Here is a 20,750-nt window from a genome sequence, read left to right on the forward strand (position 1 = left end):
ACAGGCAAATGAATCAATCTGTAGCGAGCTTCCCCCTGGACCAACAGTTCTTTTGAGACCCAATTTCGATGTCCAGTAGTTCCTTATGTGTACATGTCAGCACTGACCCCTCAGCTCTGGATGGTGGACAAATGGTGGTAATGGAGGTCTGACTCCCTCTGGTTTGGTCTCGGCCGATCCCAGGGGCACGGCGTCACCTGGACTAAGGGGCACGTGGCCTCACCCATATCCAAGGGGCGCGTGGTCTCACCCGGGCCTGGGACCCAGCCTCACCCGGATGGATCCAGGGGCGCACGGCCTCACCCGGACCCAGGATCTGGCTTCACCCGTACCCAAGGACACTTGGCCTCTCCCAGACCCAGGGGCACGTGGCCTCAACCGGGCTTAGTTGCACAAGGCCTCACCTGGATCCAGGGACACATGGTCTCTCCCGGACCCAGGGACGCTTGGCCTCTCCCAGACCCAGGGCCACTTGGGCTCACCCGGGCCTAGGTGCACGAGGCCTCATCCGGATCCAGGGACGCATGGTCTCACCCGGACCCAGGGACGCTTGGCCTCTCCCAGACCCAGGGGCACGTGGCCTCACCCGGGCCTAGGTTCACGAGGCCTCACTCGGATCCAGGGACACATGGTCACACCCAGACCCAGGAACGTTTGGCCACTCCCAGACCCAGGGCCACTTGGGCTCACCCGGGCCTAGGTGCACGAGGCCTCATCCGGATCCAGGGACACATGGTCTCACCCGGACCCAGGGACGCTTGGCCTCTCCCAGACCCAGGGCCTCTTGGGCTCACCCGGGCCTAGGTGCACGAGGCCTCACCCGGATCCAGGGACACATGGTCTCACCCGGACCCAGGGACGCTTGGCCTCTCCCAGACCCAGGGCCTCTTGGGCTCACCCGGGCCTAGGTGCACGAGGCCTCACCCGGATCCAGGGACACATGGTCTCACCCGGACCCAGGGACGCTTGGCCTCTCCCAGACCCAGGGCCACTTGGGCTCACCCGGGCCTAGGTGCACGAGGCCTCACCCGGATCCAGGGACACATGGTCTCACCCGGACCCAGGGTCGCTTGGCCTCTCCCAGACCCAGGGCCACTTGGGCTCACCCGGGCCTAGGTGCACGAGGCCTCACCCGGATCCAGGGACACATGGTCTCACCTGGACCCAGGGACGCTTGGCCTCTCCCAGACCCAGGGCCACTTGGGCTCACCCGGGCCTAGGTGCACTAGGCCTCACCCGGATCCAGGGACACATGGTCTCACCCGGACCCAGGGACGCTTGGCCTCTCCCAGACCCAGGGCCACTTGGGCTCACCCGGGCCTAGGTGCATGAGGCCTCACCCGGATCCAGGGACACATGGTCTCACCCGGACCCAGGGACGCTTGGCCTCTCCCAAACCCAGGGCCACTTGGGCTCACCCGGGCCTAGGTGCACGAGGCCTCACCCGGATCCAGGGACACATGGTCTCACCCGGACCCAGGGACGCTTGGCCTCTCCCAGACCCAGGGCCTCTTGGGCTCACCCGGGCCTAGGCGCACGAGGCCTCATCCGGATCCAGGGACGCATGGTCTCACCCGGACCCAGGGACGCTTGGCCTCTCCCAGACCCAGGGCCACTTGGGCTCACCCGGGCCTAGGTGCACGAGGCCTCATCCGGATCCAGGGACACATGGTCTCACCCGGACCCAGGGACGCTTGGCCTCTCCCAGACCCAGGGGCACGTGGCCTCACCCGGGCCTAGGTGCACGAGGCCTCACCCGGATCCAGGGACACATGGTCTCACCCGGACCCAGGGACGCTTGGCCTCTCCCAGACCCAGGGCCTCTTGGGCTCACCCGGGCCTAGGTGCACGAGGTCTCATCCGGATCCAGGGACGCATGGTCTCGCCCGGACCCAGGGACGCTTGGCCTCTCCCAGACCCAGGGCCACTTGGGCTCACCCGGGCCTAGGTGCACGAGGCCTCACCCGGATCCTGGGACACATGGTCTCACCCGGACCCAGGGACGCTTGGCCTCTCCCAGACCCAGGGCCACTTGGGCTCACCCGGGCCTAGGTGCACGAGGCCTCACCCGGATCCAGGGACACATGGTCTCACCCGGACCCAGGGACGCTTGGCCTCTCCCAGACCCAGGGCCACTTGGGCTCACCCGGGCCTAGGTGCACGAGGCCTCACCCGGATCCAGGGACACATGGTCTCACCCGGACCCAGGGACGCTTGGCCTCTCCCCGACCCAGGGCCACTTGGGCTCACCCGGGCCTAGGTGCACGAGGCCTCACCCGGATCCAGGGACACATGGTCTCACCCGGACCCAGGGACGCTTGGCCTCTCCCCGACCCAGGGCCACTTGGGCTCACCCGGGCCTAGGTGCACTAGGCCTCATCCGGATCCAGGGACGCATGGTCTCACCCGGACCCAGGGACGCTTGGCCTCTCCCAGACCCAGGGCCACTTGGGCTCACCCGGGCCTAGGTGCACGAGGCCTCATCCGGATCCAGGGACACATGGTCTCACCCGTACCCAGGGACGCTTGGCCTCTCCCAGACCCAGGGCCACTTGGGCTCACCCGGGCCTAGGTGCACAAGGCATCACCCGGATCCAGGGACACATGGTCTCACCCGGACCCAGGGACGCTTGGCCTCTCCCAGACCCAGGGCCACTTGGGCTCACCCGGGCCTAGGTGCACGAGGCCTCACCCGGATCCTGGGACACATGGTCTCACCCGGACCCAGGGATGCTTGGCCTTTCCCAGACCCAGGGCCACTTGGGCTCACCCGGGCCTAGGTGCACGAGGCCTCACCCGGATCCAGGGACACATGGTCTCACCTGGACCCAGGGACGCTTGGCCTCTCCCAGACCCAGGGCCACTTGGGCTCACCCGGGCCTAGGTGCACTAGGCCTCACCCGGATCCAGGGACACATGGTCTCACCCGGACCCAGGGACGCTTGGCCTCTCCCAGACCCAGGGCCACTTGGGCTCACCCGGGCCTAGGTGCATGAGGCCTCACCCGGATCCAGGGACACATGGTCTCACCCGGACCCAGGGACGCTTGGCCTCTCCCAAACCCAGGGCCACTTGGGCTCACCCGGGCCTAGGCGCACGAGGCCTCATCCGGATCCAGGGACGCATGGTCTCACCCGGACCCAGGGACGCTTGGCCTCTCCCAGACCCAGGGGCACGTGGCCTCACCCGGGCCTAGGTGCACGAGGCCTCACCCGGATCCAGGGACACTTGGTCTCACCCGCACCCAGGGACGCTTGGCCTCTCCCAGACCCAGGGCCACTTGGGCTCACCCGGGCCTAGGTGCACGCAGCCTCACCCGGATCCAGGGACACATGGTCTCGCCTGGACCCAGGGGTGTGTGGGCTCTCCCAGACCCAGGGGCGCTTGGCCTCGCCCGGGCATGGGGTCCAGCGTCATCCGGGTCCAGGGGCACTTGGTCTCACCCGGACCCGGAGTCCGGCCTCACCTGGACCCAGGGGCATGTGGCCTCACCTAGACCCAGGGACGTGAGGCCTCACTTATACCCAGAGGCGTGTGACCACACCCGAGTCCAGAGGCGCGCAACCCCGCCCGCACCCGGGTCTCAGCGGGGCCCCGTCTTCCCGATCCCAATTCCTGCCGGTCAATCCCCCCTCAGCAATTCCCCTGGCCATCCTTCCAGAGCTCCAGTATGGCTGCTGCAGAACTCGTCGGGCGGCGGCTCGGCGAAGTTCCGGTGCACCCGGTGCATGGCGGTGGGCCAGTCTGGCGTCGCTGCGTCGGCCCTTGGGTCTGCATAGGTGGCCGGTCGCCGAGCATGCGCACCTGGCCGCTTCCGGGGCGTTGAGATTCTTGACGGACTCAGAGGTCAGCAAGCGCGGAGTCTCCCACCCCATGTCTCATAGGGGCTCGTCTGTCCGTGCTTGGCTGTCAGTGGAGCCGTCCCCTCAGCCGGAGACCGCCGGGGGAACTGCGCCGAGCACGTTCCAGGCCGCTGTTGTATCGCCTGAGCCATAGTTCTTTTGTGTCGCCTGAGCTGTAGTTCTTAAAGTGTGGTCTTTGGGTCACCGGCATCAGCATCATCCCACATACCCCTCTTTTATTCTAGTTGTAGAGCATCTACTCAGCCAGCCCTATGGTGGTCTTGGATGGTGTCTGCTCTGCTCTCTTGTCGTAGTCTCAAAGTTGTTGTGGTAGGCAACAATCAGGCTTCCGCCCTATGCCTCCATCTTGGTCCTCCTTTGTATAGTTAAGTCTTGATTGTTGTTGGTGTCACTGGGGGGGCTCTCTTTGTCTATAAAGGAAGAGTTGCTGTGCAGGAGACACGTTTATGGGCCGGGTCTTGGTGCAGCAAAGCTTTGGCGCTCACTGAATATTCCCGTTGAATGTGTCCCTTATGCACGTGGTTGAAATCTGGTGTCATCTCCCACAGACCACTAGATGCCCTCGTTTCTGGGTCTCCAATGGGGTGTAGATCAGCTACTGCCTTAGGCACTCAGCAAGGATTACAGCAAAAACTGTAGTTTCTTCCTCCTGTCTGAGTGGCCCTGGAGCAGTCCGACTAGAACAGCAGATCATCTGGTCCGCTGCCAGAGGGCAGGCCACCCACATGCATAAGCCGTTGCTTGGGGCGCAGGTGTGCCTGCAAGACTTGCGGGGCAGGTCTTCAAAACATGAGGGGCGGGTCCCAGGGCGGGGCGGGGTCTCAGGGCGCCAACAGGCCATGGTGCGGCGAGCCTCGATGGCTGTGAGTCTGGTCCTTCTGCCTTCCATGTATCTAAGTCCCCTCGTTCCGCACTCCAGCGCAGCAAACACTGATTGCTGGGCGCACCTCTGCAAGAGTCCCGCCTCTCCCCGCAGGCATCTGGGTCTCCCGGGGTTCGCCAGAAGATGGGTTTCAGGGTGATGGAGAGCTAATCTCCCTTAGGTTTGGAACAAAAGCCCCTTTCCCCCGCCACCAGCCAGACCCACGCACCTCCACACCTCATCCCCTCCGATTTCGCTGGGTGCGAGGCAACAGAACAGCCTTTAACCTCCGCCGCCATCTTTTTCAAACTTCTCAATTTGTACTTCTTAATCCCTTCATTTCAGTCAACTCTACTGAAGTCTAGCGCCGCCGGGAGGTGCAGGGAAAGGGCGCCCGGGCCTCCGTCCGGTGCGCGGTGCGCGCGTCCCGCGGAACCAGGCGCGCGAGGGCTGCGCGGCTGGGACGGGCGCTGGGCGGCCGCCGAGCTCCAGGCACCGCCATCACCGTGTTCCGGACGTTGCCGCCGCGGCGTCCCCCCAATTTATACTTTTTAATCCCTTGAATTCAGTCAACTCTACTGAAGTCTAGCGCCGCCGGGAGGTGCACGGAAAGGGCGCCCGGGCCTCCGTCCGGTGCGCGGTGCGCGCGTCCCGCGGAACCAGGCGCGCGAGGGCTGCGCGGCTGGGACGGGCGCTGGGCGGCCGCCGAGCTCCAGGCACCGCCATCACCGTGTTCCGGACGTCGCCGCCGCGGCGTCCCCCCAATTTATACTTTTTAATCCCTTGAATTCAGTCAACTCTACTGAAGTCTAGCGCCGCCGGGAGGTGCACGGAGAGGGCGCCCGGGCCTCCGTTCGGTGCGCGGTGCGCGCGTCCCGCGGAACCAGGCGCGCGAGGGCTGCGCGGCTGGGACGGGCGCTGGGCGGCCGCCGAGCTCCAGGCACCGCCATCACCGTGTTCCGGACGTCGCCGCCGCGGCGTCCCCCCAATTTATACTTTTTAATCCCTTGAATTCAGTCAACTCTACTGAAGTCTAGCGCCGCCGGGAGGTGCACGGAGAGGGCGCCCGGGCCTCCGTCCGGTGTGCGGGGCGCACGGCCCGCGGGACCAGGCGCGCGGGGGCTGCGCGGCGGGGACGGGTGCTGGGAGGCCGCCGGGCTCCGGGCGCCGCCACTGCGGCGGCGTCCCCAGCGTCCCGGGCCGGGCGGCCTGCGGGGGCGGCGGAGTTGTGAAAGTGAGTGAGTTTCCCAGGGTTTCGCCCGGAATGGGGTTCAGTGCAATCGGAGCCGGTGCTCAGCGCACTCCGGAGCCTTTATCTCCTTCCTGCCAGTGAACTCCGGCCAGGTTATCAGCCGCCCCCTCCTCTCCGGTTCCATCCTCCCCGCAGGCGCGTGTGCTCGTGTCTCCGCCCGTTTCTCCATACCTCAGGCTTTTACGGCTTCCCCGACTGTCCCCGTGGCCTTCTCCTTCCCCCCAGCTGTGGGCATTTCAGTCCGCCAGCTCTCCTGTGGTTCTGGACGATGTCCGTTCTGACCTCTAGTTGTATTTTTGAAATTGTTGTGCCCGGCTGCAGGTTAGGTGTTTAACCTATGCCGCCATCTTGGTTTCTCCTCATCACTGATGTTTCTATCTTTCTCTCCCTCTCCTTTCCTCTCTGGAATCAATAAAAATATACTTTAAAAAACGATTTGTTAGAGCTAACTTCATAGTATTAGGATCAATGCTTTTACTCCTTTATTTATGATCTGTGTATTCACTCAATAAATATTGATTGGACACTTAATATGTGCAAGACACTAATGGGCAGTGAGAACACAGCTTGGAGGCCTCTCTTTGCTCAGTGCTCATCTGTCCTAACTTTTTGTGGTTTCTAGCACCTTCCTCTTCAATGCCCTCCTTCTCTGCCTTCCATGATGCTCGAGGCTCCTGGTCCTCTTTCTTCCCTTTCTTAACTGCCTGTCTCGGGCTAACTGGCTGGCTCTTCCTCCCATCCCACCTGCCGCAGCCAGCAGTCCTTGGGTTTCTCTCCCCACCCCGCCTTCCTCTCCTGCCAGCTGCTCATTTGGAATCTGCAGTCTGGCCTTGGGCTCACACCTACGTTCTATTGCCCCGTTTGTACCTGCCCACCTGCCCATCCCACAGAGTGCCCCAAACTACACAACTTTCCCTGAGAAAACAGCTTCCTCATTTGACTTCTCTGTTTCTGTCAATGACTCCATTCTTCTCTCAATTCGCAATCGGTGACTCAGCCCATTCCTACAAAGCCCAAGGCCATTCCATTATCCACCACCACCTACTGGTGACCTCAGCACCGAAGCCTTCACACAACCCTCTCCCCTTCTCCACACTCCTTTGTCACTCAGCTTACTCATTCTGACTTAGAGGTTCCTACCGAAACCATCTACCAACATTAGAGGGCACTGCCTGTGGGAGGCAGCGGCCACAGCGAATGCAGAGAATTTAAGACAGTCTGTCCTTAAGCCTCTCAGCATACAGTTGGGGGTGATGACAGATAGACACATGGGGAGATAGGGTTACATTCCCTTGTAGGAGCCAGGGGGGCAGACGAGGGGTAAAAGAAAATGCTGGAGGAGCGAGGATGTCAGGAGGCCTTGAGGGACATAGGAATTTGATGGACAGAGAAGGTGGAAGAAAATATGAAAGGATTGTGTGTGTGTGTGTGTGTGTGTGTGTGTGTGTGTGTGTGTGTGTGTGTGACTGAGTGTAGCATACAGACAGTAGACAAACTAGAAGAACAGGTTACTGAATATGAATGGGCTGACTTACATGCAAACATATTTATTTTTCACTGAGAATACTTTAACGAAATACCAAGGGCAGATGGACAACATCCATGAGTCGAATCAAACCTACACACCAGCCCCCAAATGCACAGTGGAAGACAGTGAATAATAGAGAGGGTATACATCAACAAACAAGGAAAAGTCCGTACTGTTATGGGAGGCAGATTTCACACTGCAGAATGTATATGCAGTTTCTCACTTCCTATTAATGAGGAATTACTGTTTGAGCTTTTATGACCAGGTTGAAAACACCAGGCCAGGGTCTCGCCAGCAGGAGACTTTGGTACTACATGTCACCAGAGAGGCAGGCTGGCTGTGGCAATGGCATCAGTAGCCAGTAAAAACAAAATGGAAAAATATATCAGCTGCTGCTTTGCATGGCCTCTCCCTACCTGGGAGGCCACAGGGGGTTCTGGATGAACCATGACCTCCGGGGGGGGGGGGGGTCCCCAACTGCTCTGCATCATAGACGCTCTTAATAGCCACCTCAGAAGCTAAGCCGTCTGTCTGGCTTGACGCCATGTGCCCACACTGACCTACAGCCCAGACTCTATGATTAGATGCTGACACAGGGAGGGGCCTTGGGGGGGGGGGGGTCACAAACTGCCACCAGGGCTGACTCATTTCCATGGCTCACGGTGACAGGGCACGGGGTGACACGGCATGGCAGGCGGCTGCCTGAGGCAGATGAAGAGCTCCGAGGAGCAGACAGGCCTGGGGAGAGGGCACTGCCAGGCAGACAGTCATCTGGGTGGTAACAGGGATGGCATCTCCAACGGTCATGGGAAAAATCAATGGGTCAAGGATTACAGCGTTCTGTATCAGAAACAGCTTCGCTTCCTAGAATTTTAAAAAAATCTATTTTATTGATTTTTTCACAGAGAGGAAGAGAGAGTCAGAAACATCGATGAGAGAGAAACATCGATCAGCTGCCTCCTGCACACCCACTACTGGGGATGTGCCCGCAACCAAGGTACATGCCCTTGACTGGAATCGAACCTGGGACCCTTCAGTCCTCAGGCCGACGCTCTATCCACTGAGCCAAACCAGTCAGGGCCCTAGAATTTTGTAGAGGGGGCAGATTTCCTTACAAACCCGGGAGATGCTTTCCTCAGCCCAGCCCCCTAACAGACTCCAAGATGGTGGCACTTGCCTCTCTGGCTGGGATGGCCTCGTGGGTGAGTGACCTGCTGGAGCAGAGACAGTGTAGGTGGGCAACATCCAAAAGTCGAATCAAACCTAAACACCCGCCCCCAAATGCATAGCAGAAGACAGTGAATAATAGAGAAGGTAAGCATTAACAAACAAACAAACAAACCAACGCCCTAGCTGGTTTGGCTCAGTGGATAGAGCATCGGCCTGCATGTATTGATTCCGGTCAAGGGCACATACCTTGGTTGCAGGCTCCTCCCTGGCCCGGGCCCTGGTCGGGGTTTGACCAATCAATGTGTTTTCCTCACATTGATATTTCTCTCTGTCTTTCCCTCTCTCTTCCACTCTCCCTAAAAATCAATGGAAAAATATCCTCGGGTGAGGATTAAAAAAAGAGAGAGAGAGAGACGGTAAGCAACTCATTCCTGTCTGGACATCCTCGGTTTAGCACTGAAAAGCCCCCATTCCGGGACCCCATCAGTCCTGGGAAAACGGGACGCCTGGCCAGTCTAGTCCAGAGGACACTAGCCCAGGTTTAGCAATTCCACCTTTTCCCCTTGACAGTTGGGATTTGGGCTATTTCATCAGCAACACAAGCAATTTCAAGATGAAGTCACTTGAGAATGCGACCTCACCGACGCTAACCATCAATCCTTGGTCTCGATAAAGATGATTTTTGAGTCTTTCATGTTTCGAGAACTCTCTTACAACGGAAGTTTCCAGGTAAACTGAAGGTCTGGTGCCTATAACACGTGCATCACGTACCACAGATCCGCTTACCAGTGGTTAATGGCTTACCACACGCATCTACGGAAATATTTGCACAGTTCTTAAAACAGGCCAAGCCAGGTCAATGGTATTAAGACTCTTGGCAATTACGAGTTTATCCTATAAAAAGGACAAAGCTATAGTGTTCAGCCAAGGAGGAAAGGATCTAAATCTGATCTGGAATGTCTCTGTGAGCAAGAGGGAATTAGGAGGAATTTAAGCCCAAGATAATGAAATCCTTTTCAACTTTAACTCACTATAAATAAACTGTACTGGCTCCCAAAATTCTACATAAGGGGGAGGGGGGGTTTTGGGGTGGCCATCTGACCAGAAGGGGGTGTATGAAGATGGTTTTTTAAACATTGATTTCAGAGAGGAAAAGAGAGATAGAAACATCAATGATGAGAGAGAATCATTGATCAGCTGCCTCCTGCACGCCACACACTGGGGATCGAGCTCACAACCCGGCATGTGCCCTGACTGGGAATTGAACTGTGACCTGATTCATAGGTTGATGCTCAACCACTGACCCACGCCGGCTGGCTGCATGATGTTTTATTTAAGACTGAGAAAACAGCAAATGTCCATACCCAAGCCCCTCGCCCTCGCTCCGCCACTGGCACCGCCACAGCAACTGGACAGCCTTCCACAAAGGAGGCGGAGAAGGAAATGGCAGCAGGTGTAGAAGCACATATACCGAGACTGTGCTCTTTAGATCCGGGAAACTGCTCCACACATTGCCCTATCAGACCTCCGAATTAGTACTGCTTTCCTATAGAGTACTTCTCTTTAAAAAAAAAAATATTATATATATATATGTATATTTATATATATATTTTATTGATTTCAGAGAGGAAGGAAGAGGGAGAGAGAGATAGAAACATCAGTGATGAGAGAGAATCATTGATCGGCTGCCTCCTGCACACCCCACACTGGGAATCAAGCCGGCAACCCATAGGGACTAACTATGACCGGCGCAACATTTCAGCTGGATTCTTGTTTGAAGTCTGTGAAGAGAGAAAACAGGGAAAAACCATAGAAGATGAAGCCGTTACGACCTATGGGAAGGTCATGGGGTTTCTGCCATTCCCCTGTGAGGGAATGCTCAGCGAGGCACCATGGCCTGGGAGAGTCAACTCCTCTTTCTGGCTTGGTCTTGGAATGGGTGTGATCCTGGTCCCCGAGTTTCAGGCATCTCTCAAACGCACGGAGGACAATAACGTCCAGTTTTTAACACAGGTGGCAGCTGGCTATGGAAGAAAGCGATTGCATTTTTGTCTCTGGGGAAGAAAGGAGCCACAAACGCATGGCAGTGGCTTTGATCACACTGCTTCCCTTCTTCAGACCCTGCAGGGGCTCCTAGGTATCGCGATAAAAACTCCCCCGCTATCTGTTTCTAGGCTTGTGGCTTAGCTAAGCCCTCCATCACTCGCCTCCTAAATGCCTGTATCTTTAGCTGCACCAGGCCTGCTCACGACAAAGCAGAGGCCTAGCTTTCCACAGGGAAGATCGAACAGGAGGTTTCCAGAGATGGGGTACCTGCCTCCTCTGACTTCCAGAGACAGGGTACCTGCCTCCTCTGACTTCCAGAGACAGGGTACCTGCCTCCTCTGACTTCTAGAGACAGGGTACCTGCCTCCTCTGACTTCCAGAGACAGGGTACCCACCTCCTCTGACTTCCAGAGATGGGGATCTTGCCTCCAATTGCTTTCGACCAGGACCTGGTATGGAAACTTCAGCTGTGCCCAAGGGAAGGGCGGAGGCTGAAACTGCTTTTACGCTTATACCTGGGGGTTGTCCTGACTTAAGATCAAAAACAACCAACCCATGTTTTTTCAGAGACCGGGTAGTGACTTCCCAATAAACAAAATTCTCAGGTGTCCCAGCTGCACTGACTGCATAGGCTGGGGACTGTGGTTTCTTTTCCCAGAGCACACCTGGAATTTGTCAAAATAGATATATCCCTCACCTCTATCTGTCCACAGTAAATACGACACAGCACAGCATTATGCTCAGGATCTGGAACCCCAAGGGATCCTGTTCTGTCTCATCAAGAGTGTGGCTCTTGCCAGTTGGCTCAGTGGTTGAGCACTGACCTAAGAACCAGGAGGTAACGGTTCAACTCCCAGTCAGGGAATATGCCTGGGTTGCAGGCTCAAACCCCAGTAGGGGGTGTGCAGGAGGCAGCCAATCAGTGATTCTCTCTCCTCATTGATTTTTCTCTCTCTCTCTCTCTCTCTCTCTCTCTGAATAAAAAATATTTTTTTTAAAAACAAGAGTTTGGCTCTTGATTTGGGGTACATGTGCTCTACACTGACTGGCCAGATTATTATGATCTCTGAACTCATAATAATCAGTTCATGCATGGGTGGGGTCCGGCCAGCCTGGCCAGGGGGAGGGAACATGGGCTGTTGGCCGGCCTGCCTACTGGTCGAACTCCTGGTCAAGGGGACAATTTGCATATTAGCCTTTTATTATATAGGAATAGAGGCCCGATGCATGAAGATTCATGCAAGAATGGGCCTTTCCTTCCCCTGGCTGCCAGCACCGCCTTTGCTCTGGCCAGAGCCGCCTTTCTGCCTTCCCATGCTGCCCAGAGCCCCCTGCCGCTCAGTGCCTGCATATGCAAATTAACCCACCATCTTTGTTGGGTTAATTTGCATACTCACTCCTGATTGGCTTGTGTGTGTCGCGAAGGTACGGTCAATTTGCATCTTACTCTTTTATTAGTGTAGATATACACTGAGTGGCCAGATTATTATGCATTCAGAGATCATAATAATCTGGCCACTCAGTGTAGTGATAGAAAAGAGACAGACACAAATTCCCATAAAAGAAGGTGGATGGGCTAACTGGGCATAGAAGCTACATGCTGGGGAAGCACGAGTAGAAAGAAGGAAAAGGGGCTTCTTCTGACTGAGCAGTAGGGGGAAGTCAGGAGAAGTTTCTCAGAAGTCATGCTATTGAAGTTCATTTACACGATAAGTGATATTTTGGTGCAGAGAAAGGAGGGGGTTTAGGGGTGGTCAGGGGGCTGGCACTTCATGGGCTATGAGAGCAGGCCAGGTTGTGGGGCTGGGCAGGTGGTGGGGTCACACTGTAGTGTGCCTAGGTGCTGGCCTGCTTGAGGAAGCCAACTCCGGTGGCATTGTGACATGTGAGGTCAGAGGAGGTGACTCGGGAAACTCCTGTAAAAGCCCAAGGGAATGGTAGCTGCACGGGTGAGTACATATCAAAAGGCCCTGAGCTGTAGGTCTGTGCCTTTTACTACATGTCAGCGACAGCTCAAAACAATGAATATGCATTCAATGTTTTATTCAGAAAAAAAAAAAAAAGGAGATTCGTATCGTCACCAACATTTTCTCCTAATTCTGAACTGAGCTTTTAGCCTGCGGTTTTCGCTGAAAGCAAACACGTCTTGAGAATAAGAAATGAATCACTAGGTAAATATTGACCTGTTGCTAAGTGAACAAGAAACACGTCGCCCCACCTAAGCAGAGTCTTCCTCCAGACATTAAAAAGGTTCATTCCTAAGGACTGATTACCTTAAGGCAGGTTTAAAAACTGACTGGAATGCTGACAGGGGAAAAAAATCCCTTTTCTCCTATTTTCACTGTTCGCCTTTCATCAACTTTGTATTTTATTCCAGAACAGCAAGCGGAAATGTTCTGATTCCGCACATAAGTCATAACCACGGGCCGCTTCGGTCAGGGTTACTGAGTAACGCCGTCAGCCTGTTGTAAATCAGCTAGCTGCACTTTCTTTCTTTTAATATATTTTTATTGATTTCAGAGAGGAAGGGAGAGGGAGAGAGAGAGAGAAACATCAATGATGAGAGAGAATCATTGATAGGCTGCCTCCTGCACGCCCCCTATTGGAGATCGAGCCTACAACCCGGGCATGTGCCCTTGACTGGAATTGAACCCGGAACCCTTCCAAGTCCCCAGGCTGATGCTCTATCCACTGAGCCAAACCAGCAAGGGCAGCTAGCTGCACTTTCCAGCCCAGACAGTGGCTGGTGCAGGGTGCAGGCAGGTTTCCTCTAGAAAAAAAACAAAAAAAACTTCTAAGTTGCCAGAGAAACGCTTTTACCCCTAACAGACGTACTTCCAGCCTTCGGCTTCAAACAGATGGGAGGCTGTGACAGAAACGCAAGACCGAGAAAGAGCATGAAGGACAGTGGCTTCCGACAGAGGGAGTGAAACAGAAAGAGGGTCACTTGGAAATTGGAAGGCCTCCCAGTCCCGCTGAAGATGCGTTAAGGATGGCCCCTGGCTGCCCTCCGCCGCTCCCCTCACCTGTACCCCAAGAACAGTCTCTGTCCCCCTCCTCCATGGAGAGGAAGGGAACCAAGTCCAGAGTCACAGACTTGGGATCGCTTTCCCTCTCTGCTACTGTTTCCCTGTCCTTAAGTATGAAAGGAAAAAGGAATCTGACCTCAAAGTTGTTAAGAGGATTAAAAGACATAATGCTTATGAGGCAAAGGGAAACCATTAAACTTAATGACTCTGGGTTATCTTTTCTAAAAGGAAAACAAGAAGAGGTAAGCCCTAGCTGGTCTGGCTCAGTGGATAGAGCGTCGGCCTGCAGACTGAAGGGTCCTGGGTTCGATTCCCGGTCAGGGCACCTGCCGGGGTTGCAGGCTCGATCCCCAGTGGGGGATGTGCAGGAGGCAACCAATCAATGGTTCTCTCTCATCACTGATGTATCTATCTCTCTCTCCCTCTCCCTTCCTCTTTGAAGTCAATGAAAATATATTTTTAAAAGAGAGGTATAAAAACACACACAAAAACCTGCCGTAATCAGCTTTGTGAGCTACTAGTACAGAATCAGACTTTATGTGCTGTTTCTCGGAAGCCTGGACAATAGCAGCTTTTCCATGCTTCCTCTCATTACCAGGACCCAATGGGGGGTGGAAATTTACAGTGACCTCGATATAAACTTATAGGGATTGAACACCTCGCTTTCCAAAAGCTCTACACATGAGATGGCCGAGGAACTGGGCCTAGCTTCGGGGTCCCACTCCGTCTCAAAGTGCGTGCAAATGTTAGCTGCCAGTCCAGATTAGTGAATTATCTACATGAAGAATTGGAAAGAAAAAAAGCTGGACAATTTGAAAAGCATACAGGCTCTGGGCACTGCCTTCCGGTGTGGAGCCACTGGGATGGAGTCCCCTCAGCGGGGCAGTTCCAAACTCAGCATGGTGACCTCACATTGCACGTGGCACCCCACAAGTATCAGGCAACACAATCCAGGCATAGGTCTCTTCCGACTTAATAGTAACTTTTGGGTCATGACATCACTGTTACAACTACAAGGAAATTGCACACGAACGTACAAGACACCCAAAGCCCACACAGCTCTTCACCCTAGGGCCGTGGTCGGCAAACTGCGGCTCGTGAGCCACATGCGGCTCTTTGGCCCCTTAAGTGTGGCTCTTCCACAAAATACCACGGCCTGGGAGAGTCTATGTTGAAGAAGTGGCGTTAGAAGAAGTTTAAGTTTAAAAAATGTGGCTCTCTAAAGAAATTTCAATCGTTGTACTGTTGATACTTGGCTCTGCTGACTAATGAGTTTGCCGACCACTGCCCTAGGCGAACAGCACGTGAAAATGAACTAGACGGTCAAATGAGCCAAGCAAGAATCCAAGTTCTCACACATTTGCCTGCTCTTAGAGGAGAGTCATTCACCAACCCCTACCGAGGCGGGAGAGAGCGTATCAGGACAGAGGAGAAAGCTGCTGCTAGTGCCCAGAGCATTAGATGCTCCACTGAATGTGGTCACACGCTGAGGGGCACAGTGGGAGTACTCAGTCCCCCAGCAGCTTCCGCCTGATAAGGCACACCCGGCAGAATGGATTCAGCTTAAAGAGGCACAGAGTGCAGAGCAATGAGGAGAAAGGGAGGCCTCCAGACCCGGGAGCACACGGAATGCTTCATGCATGAGGCTTGGCCCGAGCCCTGAAGGAAGACACAGTTATTATGAAGACATCAACAGGGAAACATTTAACCGCACGCCTCTTGCAAACAGTCTGTGTGCCCAGCGGTGTGGCTCAGTGGTTGAGTGTCGATCTATGAGCCAGGAGGTCATGGTTCGATTCCCGGTCAGGGCACATGCCCAGGTTGCAGGCTTGATCCCCAGTGTGGGGGGTGCAGGAGGCAGCCGATCAATGTTCTCTCTCATCATTGATGTCTCTCTCTCTCTCCCTCTCCCTTCCTCTCTGAAATCAATAAAAATATATTTAAAAAAGAAAACAGTCTATGTGACATAAGATGCACGCTTTACAAGTATGGTTTCCTGTTTCAGAAGCAATGCTCACATGATAGATAGACCTGGCCTATTACAGGGACCCCTGGTTCACTTGGAATGAAGGCATTCTATTTAGGTGGTGGATCCTCTTAGCCAACGTCAGCCCATTTCTCAATAAAAGAGATGGAGAGTGCCCAACTCACACATCTATGCTTTTCAATTTATTAACTAGAGGCCCGGTGCATGAAATTTGTGCAAGGGGCTCGGCCCTCGCAGCCCCGGCTTCGTCCAGAAGGTCGTCCAGACGGTCTGCTGTTCGGCCGTCCGGTCTAATTAGCATATTACGCTTTTATTATTTAGATTATTTGGGGTAAGGATAGTTTTTCGGTCCCAGCAACAGACCATTTGATAAAGGGCTAGAATGTTGTCCAAGTTTTCTGTATCTACCTAAAAATAAATGACCGCCGCTTTCTGCAAAGTCCTTGTCATGAATGACGACTCCAGGCAACCAAGGTCGGATTCTGTCTCCTACCCCCCAGGATTCAAAACACAGACTTCTATGGAGACTGTGGCTATTTTATCAGCCACGACACCGTTTTACATGGTGGCCTTGAAGACACATGGGAGAAGGTTCTTTGAACATCGCTCAAGCCCAAGAGCGCAGCAGGCGGGCCTACGGCAGGCGAGAGGTCTACTTACTCTTTGGTCAGAAGAGGACAGGACTTGAGCAGAAAGCGCGAGAGCCCCGAGTCCTGGAAGTAGAGGTCAGGCGGGGCGGTGGGGCTCTTCAGGTTCAGACAGCGGACGATCACGTACAGCACGGCGGCCACTGCGGCCAGCTTCACCCCGTCAAACACGGCCGGGAGCTCGGGGGTCTCCAGCATGGCATTCATCTTGACCTGGGAAGCAGAGGCACAGGCATACCTTTAGAGCTCAGTGAGGCGGGTGGAGCCCGCACACGAGGCGACCAACCCAGCAATGGCGTGTCCTATCCAGATGTGTCCACAGGGCCCGCCCAGGTGGCCTGCCATCAGCACCCCGCGGCCTCCCATGGACTGGCAACACCCCAATCACAAACAGTCCTGAGCACTGATAAGCTGGGGAAGGTGTTGTTTTATTTAAACGTAATGGACCTTCTGAGATAAGCAAACTGGAAAATGCTGAGAATAGGAGCCTTCGGGGAGTGGGAGAAAGAAGGCGCCGGAGAGGACGAGTGGCACCAGGAGGGGCACCCTGAGGTCTGTGCACAGGAGCCTCGGATCCCTGCAGACTTAACCCACAGGTGGTGCGCCAGGTGTGTGAAGGGCCCCGTTTACAGCCGGGACACAGATGTGACATGGGACTGCGATGGCCCCCAGGTGTGGCCGTACCGCCTGCTGGCTCCACCACTCTATTTTTAGAGCAGAACGAGATAAAGCCACCTGGGTCTGACTCAGCCATCTGCTCCTCAGGGCACCCGTGTAAAGTTCAGACCCAGCCCGAGTCGCAGGGATCCCTGCTCCTGGGGAAGGAAGCTCAGCAAATGTCCCCGCTACTATTACAAAAGAGGCTAAAAGTGGACCACATTCAATCGCTAAGCCAAAATTAAAAACTAGAGTAAGAAAACTGCCTTAATCGGTTTGGCTCAGTGGATAGAGCGTCTGCCTGCGGACTGAAGGGTCCCAGGTTCAATTCCGGTCAAGGGCATGTACCTTGGTTGCGGGCACATCCCCAGTAGGGGGTGTGCAGGAGGCAGCTGATCGATGTTTCTCTCTCATCGATGTTTCTAACTTGCTCTCCCTCTCCCCTCCTCTCTGTAAAAAATCAATAAAATATATTTTTAAAAACAGAAAAGAAAACTGCGCATGCACATCTGGCTTTGCCCAAGCTCTCCTGATAGTTCATCTTCTGAGGTCGCTTTACCCCATCTCCAAGACACACATGCGAGCGCACACACCTCCACACACACAAAACGAACATCAGCAACAACAAAAGCAACAGAAATCCAGTCTTTTCCTTGCTGCTTAGCAAAAAAACAGAACATCAGCCGGCACCTTAAGAATCAGGGAAACCACAAGCTAACAAAAAAGGAGAAAAAGGGAACTCTCCCAGCCAAGGTAGCCATGGCAACGGCTTCCCCTGGCACGGCTTCCAGTAGCCTCTGCTAAAAACAGCACCAGAGCTCTGGCGGCCACCCGGGCAGACAGAACAGAACAGGCCGGACAAAACAATCTCCGAAGACAGGTTTGGGGCACAACAGAAGGAACTCTCTCGAGACCCACAGCAAGGCCAGAGGGGGTGCAGTGTGGGTAGGTCCTGCATTTGCCAAAGTCCAGGTGACTTTGGCAAATGCAGGACCTACCCACACTGCTCCCTGGCAGGGCTCCCAACTCAGTGAGGACGGCAAGCAAACATCGCAGCTCCTTCACCCGCTGTCCACCATCAGGGCAAGAAAAACTTTGAAAGATTTATCAACACGATTTCCCATCCAGGCTAGACCGTTAAATACACGTTCAGTGCAGCCACCTTTGAACTTTAGAGATTGACAGTTTCCCTGAAACTCAACCTCTGGAGACATGTCCCCTCTACCGACTAGCTGCTTATGAATTCCTAAAGCAGAATTCTTTTTAAAAATATATATATTTTTAATTTATTTCAGAGAGGAAGGGAGAGGGAGAGAGAGCTAGAAACATCAATGAGAGAGAATCATTGGTCAGATGCCTCCTGCACGCCCCACAATGGGGATCGAGCCCGTCACCTGGGCATGTGCCCCAACCAGGAATTGAACCTTGATCTCCTGGTTCATAGGTCAATGCTCAACCACTGAGCCATGCCAGCTGGGCCTAAAACAGGATTCTTAACTTGGAGTGTGTAGGTCCCTAAAGGATTCTGGGTCCCAGGAACCCTGTGGCAGTCTGTGTAATGCACAGCTTTCTGGAGAGGGGGGTCTGTAGGTTTCATCAGTTCTCCAAGGGGTTAGGGCTAAGGTTACAGTTAGTGCCAGCGTTCAACCTATGACCCCGGTCCTTCACCTCATCAGAGCCCTGCCACCTGGGCCAGTCAAGCCAATGAGAAACAAACATCCAAGATGACTCAGCTTGTTAACGTGGATCTGTAAGTCTAGCGAGGAAAGAGCTCAAAACAAGATGGAGCAGGAACTCCAAAATTTCTCTGACCTGACGCTGGTGCTATGGACCCAAGACAGGGGCTCTTTCTTGCCCCCTTTGTCGGGAAGAGAACAGAGAAAGCAGCAGGTGCCTTCACCAGTTCCCCTGTTGGTCCAGAGCAGACTTATCAAATAAAAAAGATAAAATAGCCCTAGCCAGTTTGGCTTCAGTGGATAGTGTCAGCCTGCGGACTGAAGGGTCCCGGGTTCGATTCCGGTCAAGGGCACATGCCCAGGGTTGCGGGCTTGATCCCCAGTGGGGGACTTGCAGGAGGCAGCCCATCAATGATTCTCTCTCATCATGGATGTTTCTGGTTTCTATCTCTCTCTTCCTCTTCCTTCCTCTCTGAAATCAATAAAAATATATTTTTTTTAAAAAAAAGTTAACTGGACAAGAGTCTGGACAATACATACCTATGTACTTAGCTCCTCTCTAGGTGGGAATATGAACTTGAAATATTGTACAGCTGGGCCGGGCAGGTCAGATCTCTTATTCAGATTTACCTAAAGCTGAAAAGATTGGGGACAAGAAGGAAGCAATTTAATTGAAATACAAGCACATTTACATTTCTCTGCATTGCAAGTCTGTAGGGGAAAGGACAATTTCTGTAATTAACATGTGTGCCACACTCTTGGCCGTCTGAACAAACCTGCTGGGGGAAGCCTTTGCCAACCCACAGAGTGACGGCTCTTTCCGGTTTCCAGGACAAGTTATCTGCCGCGCTCAGAACTCTGGCTAAAGCAAACTCGCCCTGCTTTTCCCCTTTATCTCGTAACATAATCTTCAGAAACGCCGGAAAGGTATTGCCTCTGTCTAACCAATGACATAACTTAATGAGGCTTTAGGTCAAGACAGCAGACAGGGGGGTGGGTGGAGGTGGAAGAGGGCATAGCGGGGATAAGTGGTGACGGAAAAAATAAAATAAGGGCACAGACTAGAAGTAATGGGTAGGGAGTGCGCACAGCCGGCGGGTCTGGGTCCAGACTGGGGGCAGGAGGCTGGCTGTGGAGAGGAACCAGGAGCTAAAAGTGCTCCCGCGAGACGGAGAGCCAGAGCCAGGCCCACTGCGCTGGAGATCCATGCCTTACATTTTTTTTTAAAATAAATTTTTAATAATTTCAGAAAGGGAGAGGGAGAGAGAGATAGAAATATCAATGATGCGAGAGAAGCATTGATCGGCTGCCTCCTACACACCCCCTACTGGAAATCGAGCCTGCAATTTGGGCATGTGCCCTTGACCAGAATCAAAACCACGACCCTTCAGTCTGCAGGCCGACGCTCTAGCCACTGAGCCAAATTAGCCAGGGCTCCATACCTTTCAAAGCAGCAGAGGAGACAAAAAAAAAAAAGAGAACGGTGTTTATATATCACTGCGTGCCAAGCTCTGGTCTGTGTATTTTACACATATTAACACACTGAATCCTCACCACACCCTGTGAGGCACAGAAAACTTGAGTAAGTTGCCCAAGGCCACACAGCTAGTAGACAGAGAAGCCAAGATTCCTATCTGGCTCCAGCGATCCTTGTCTTAACCACCACACTGTGCCACTTGAAAGCAAGAAGAGTAGAGCGAGAGAGAAGCAAGCCAGAAAGAAAATGGATGGTGCAGGAAACACACATGAGACACAGATGAAAAGCTTGCCCCGTCACACAGCTGTGAAACCGTGGAGCGGGGGTTCCAGCCCAATATTCTCGGGTTCCGCCACTCCAAAACGATTTAAACAGAAAACGAAAGCCAGTTGAAGGGGCGATTCAATGAACCTTTGGAGTAGTCTTGCTCAACTGCAAATGTGTAGTATGTCTTTGTATTCTGAGATGAATTAGCCATAGAAGACCAGGCTTTGTTCGGCTGGGGACGGAACAGCAAAGTCTCCGGCCCTGTCAGAAGCCACTGGACCTCTTCAGG

General features: G+C 54.2%; 1 protein-coding gene across 1 annotated transcript in view; it reads right to left on the bottom strand.

The window, feature by feature from the left end:
* Positions 1–20,750, bottom strand: part of ABHD2 (abhydrolase domain containing 2, acylglycerol lipase) — a 73,080-nt gene that overhangs the window by 34,841 nt on the left and 17,489 nt on the right. The window contains exons 2-3 of the mRNA XM_028136792.2: positions 19,258–19,353; positions 16,398–16,597 (exon numbers count right to left, since the gene is read on the bottom strand). Of these exons, the coding sequence (XP_027992593.1) occupies positions 16,398–16,591 (194 nt within the window). The 5' untranslated portion in view covers positions 16,592–16,597; positions 19,258–19,353. The remainder of the gene's footprint in view (positions 1–16,397; positions 16,598–19,257; positions 19,354–20,750) is intronic.

Source organism: Eptesicus fuscus, chromosome 25 (assembly GCF_027574615.1).
Source record: "Eptesicus fuscus isolate TK198812 chromosome 25, DD_ASM_mEF_20220401, whole genome shotgun sequence".
Classification (NCBI taxonomy): Eukaryota; Metazoa; Chordata; class Mammalia; order Chiroptera; family Vespertilionidae; genus Eptesicus; species Eptesicus fuscus.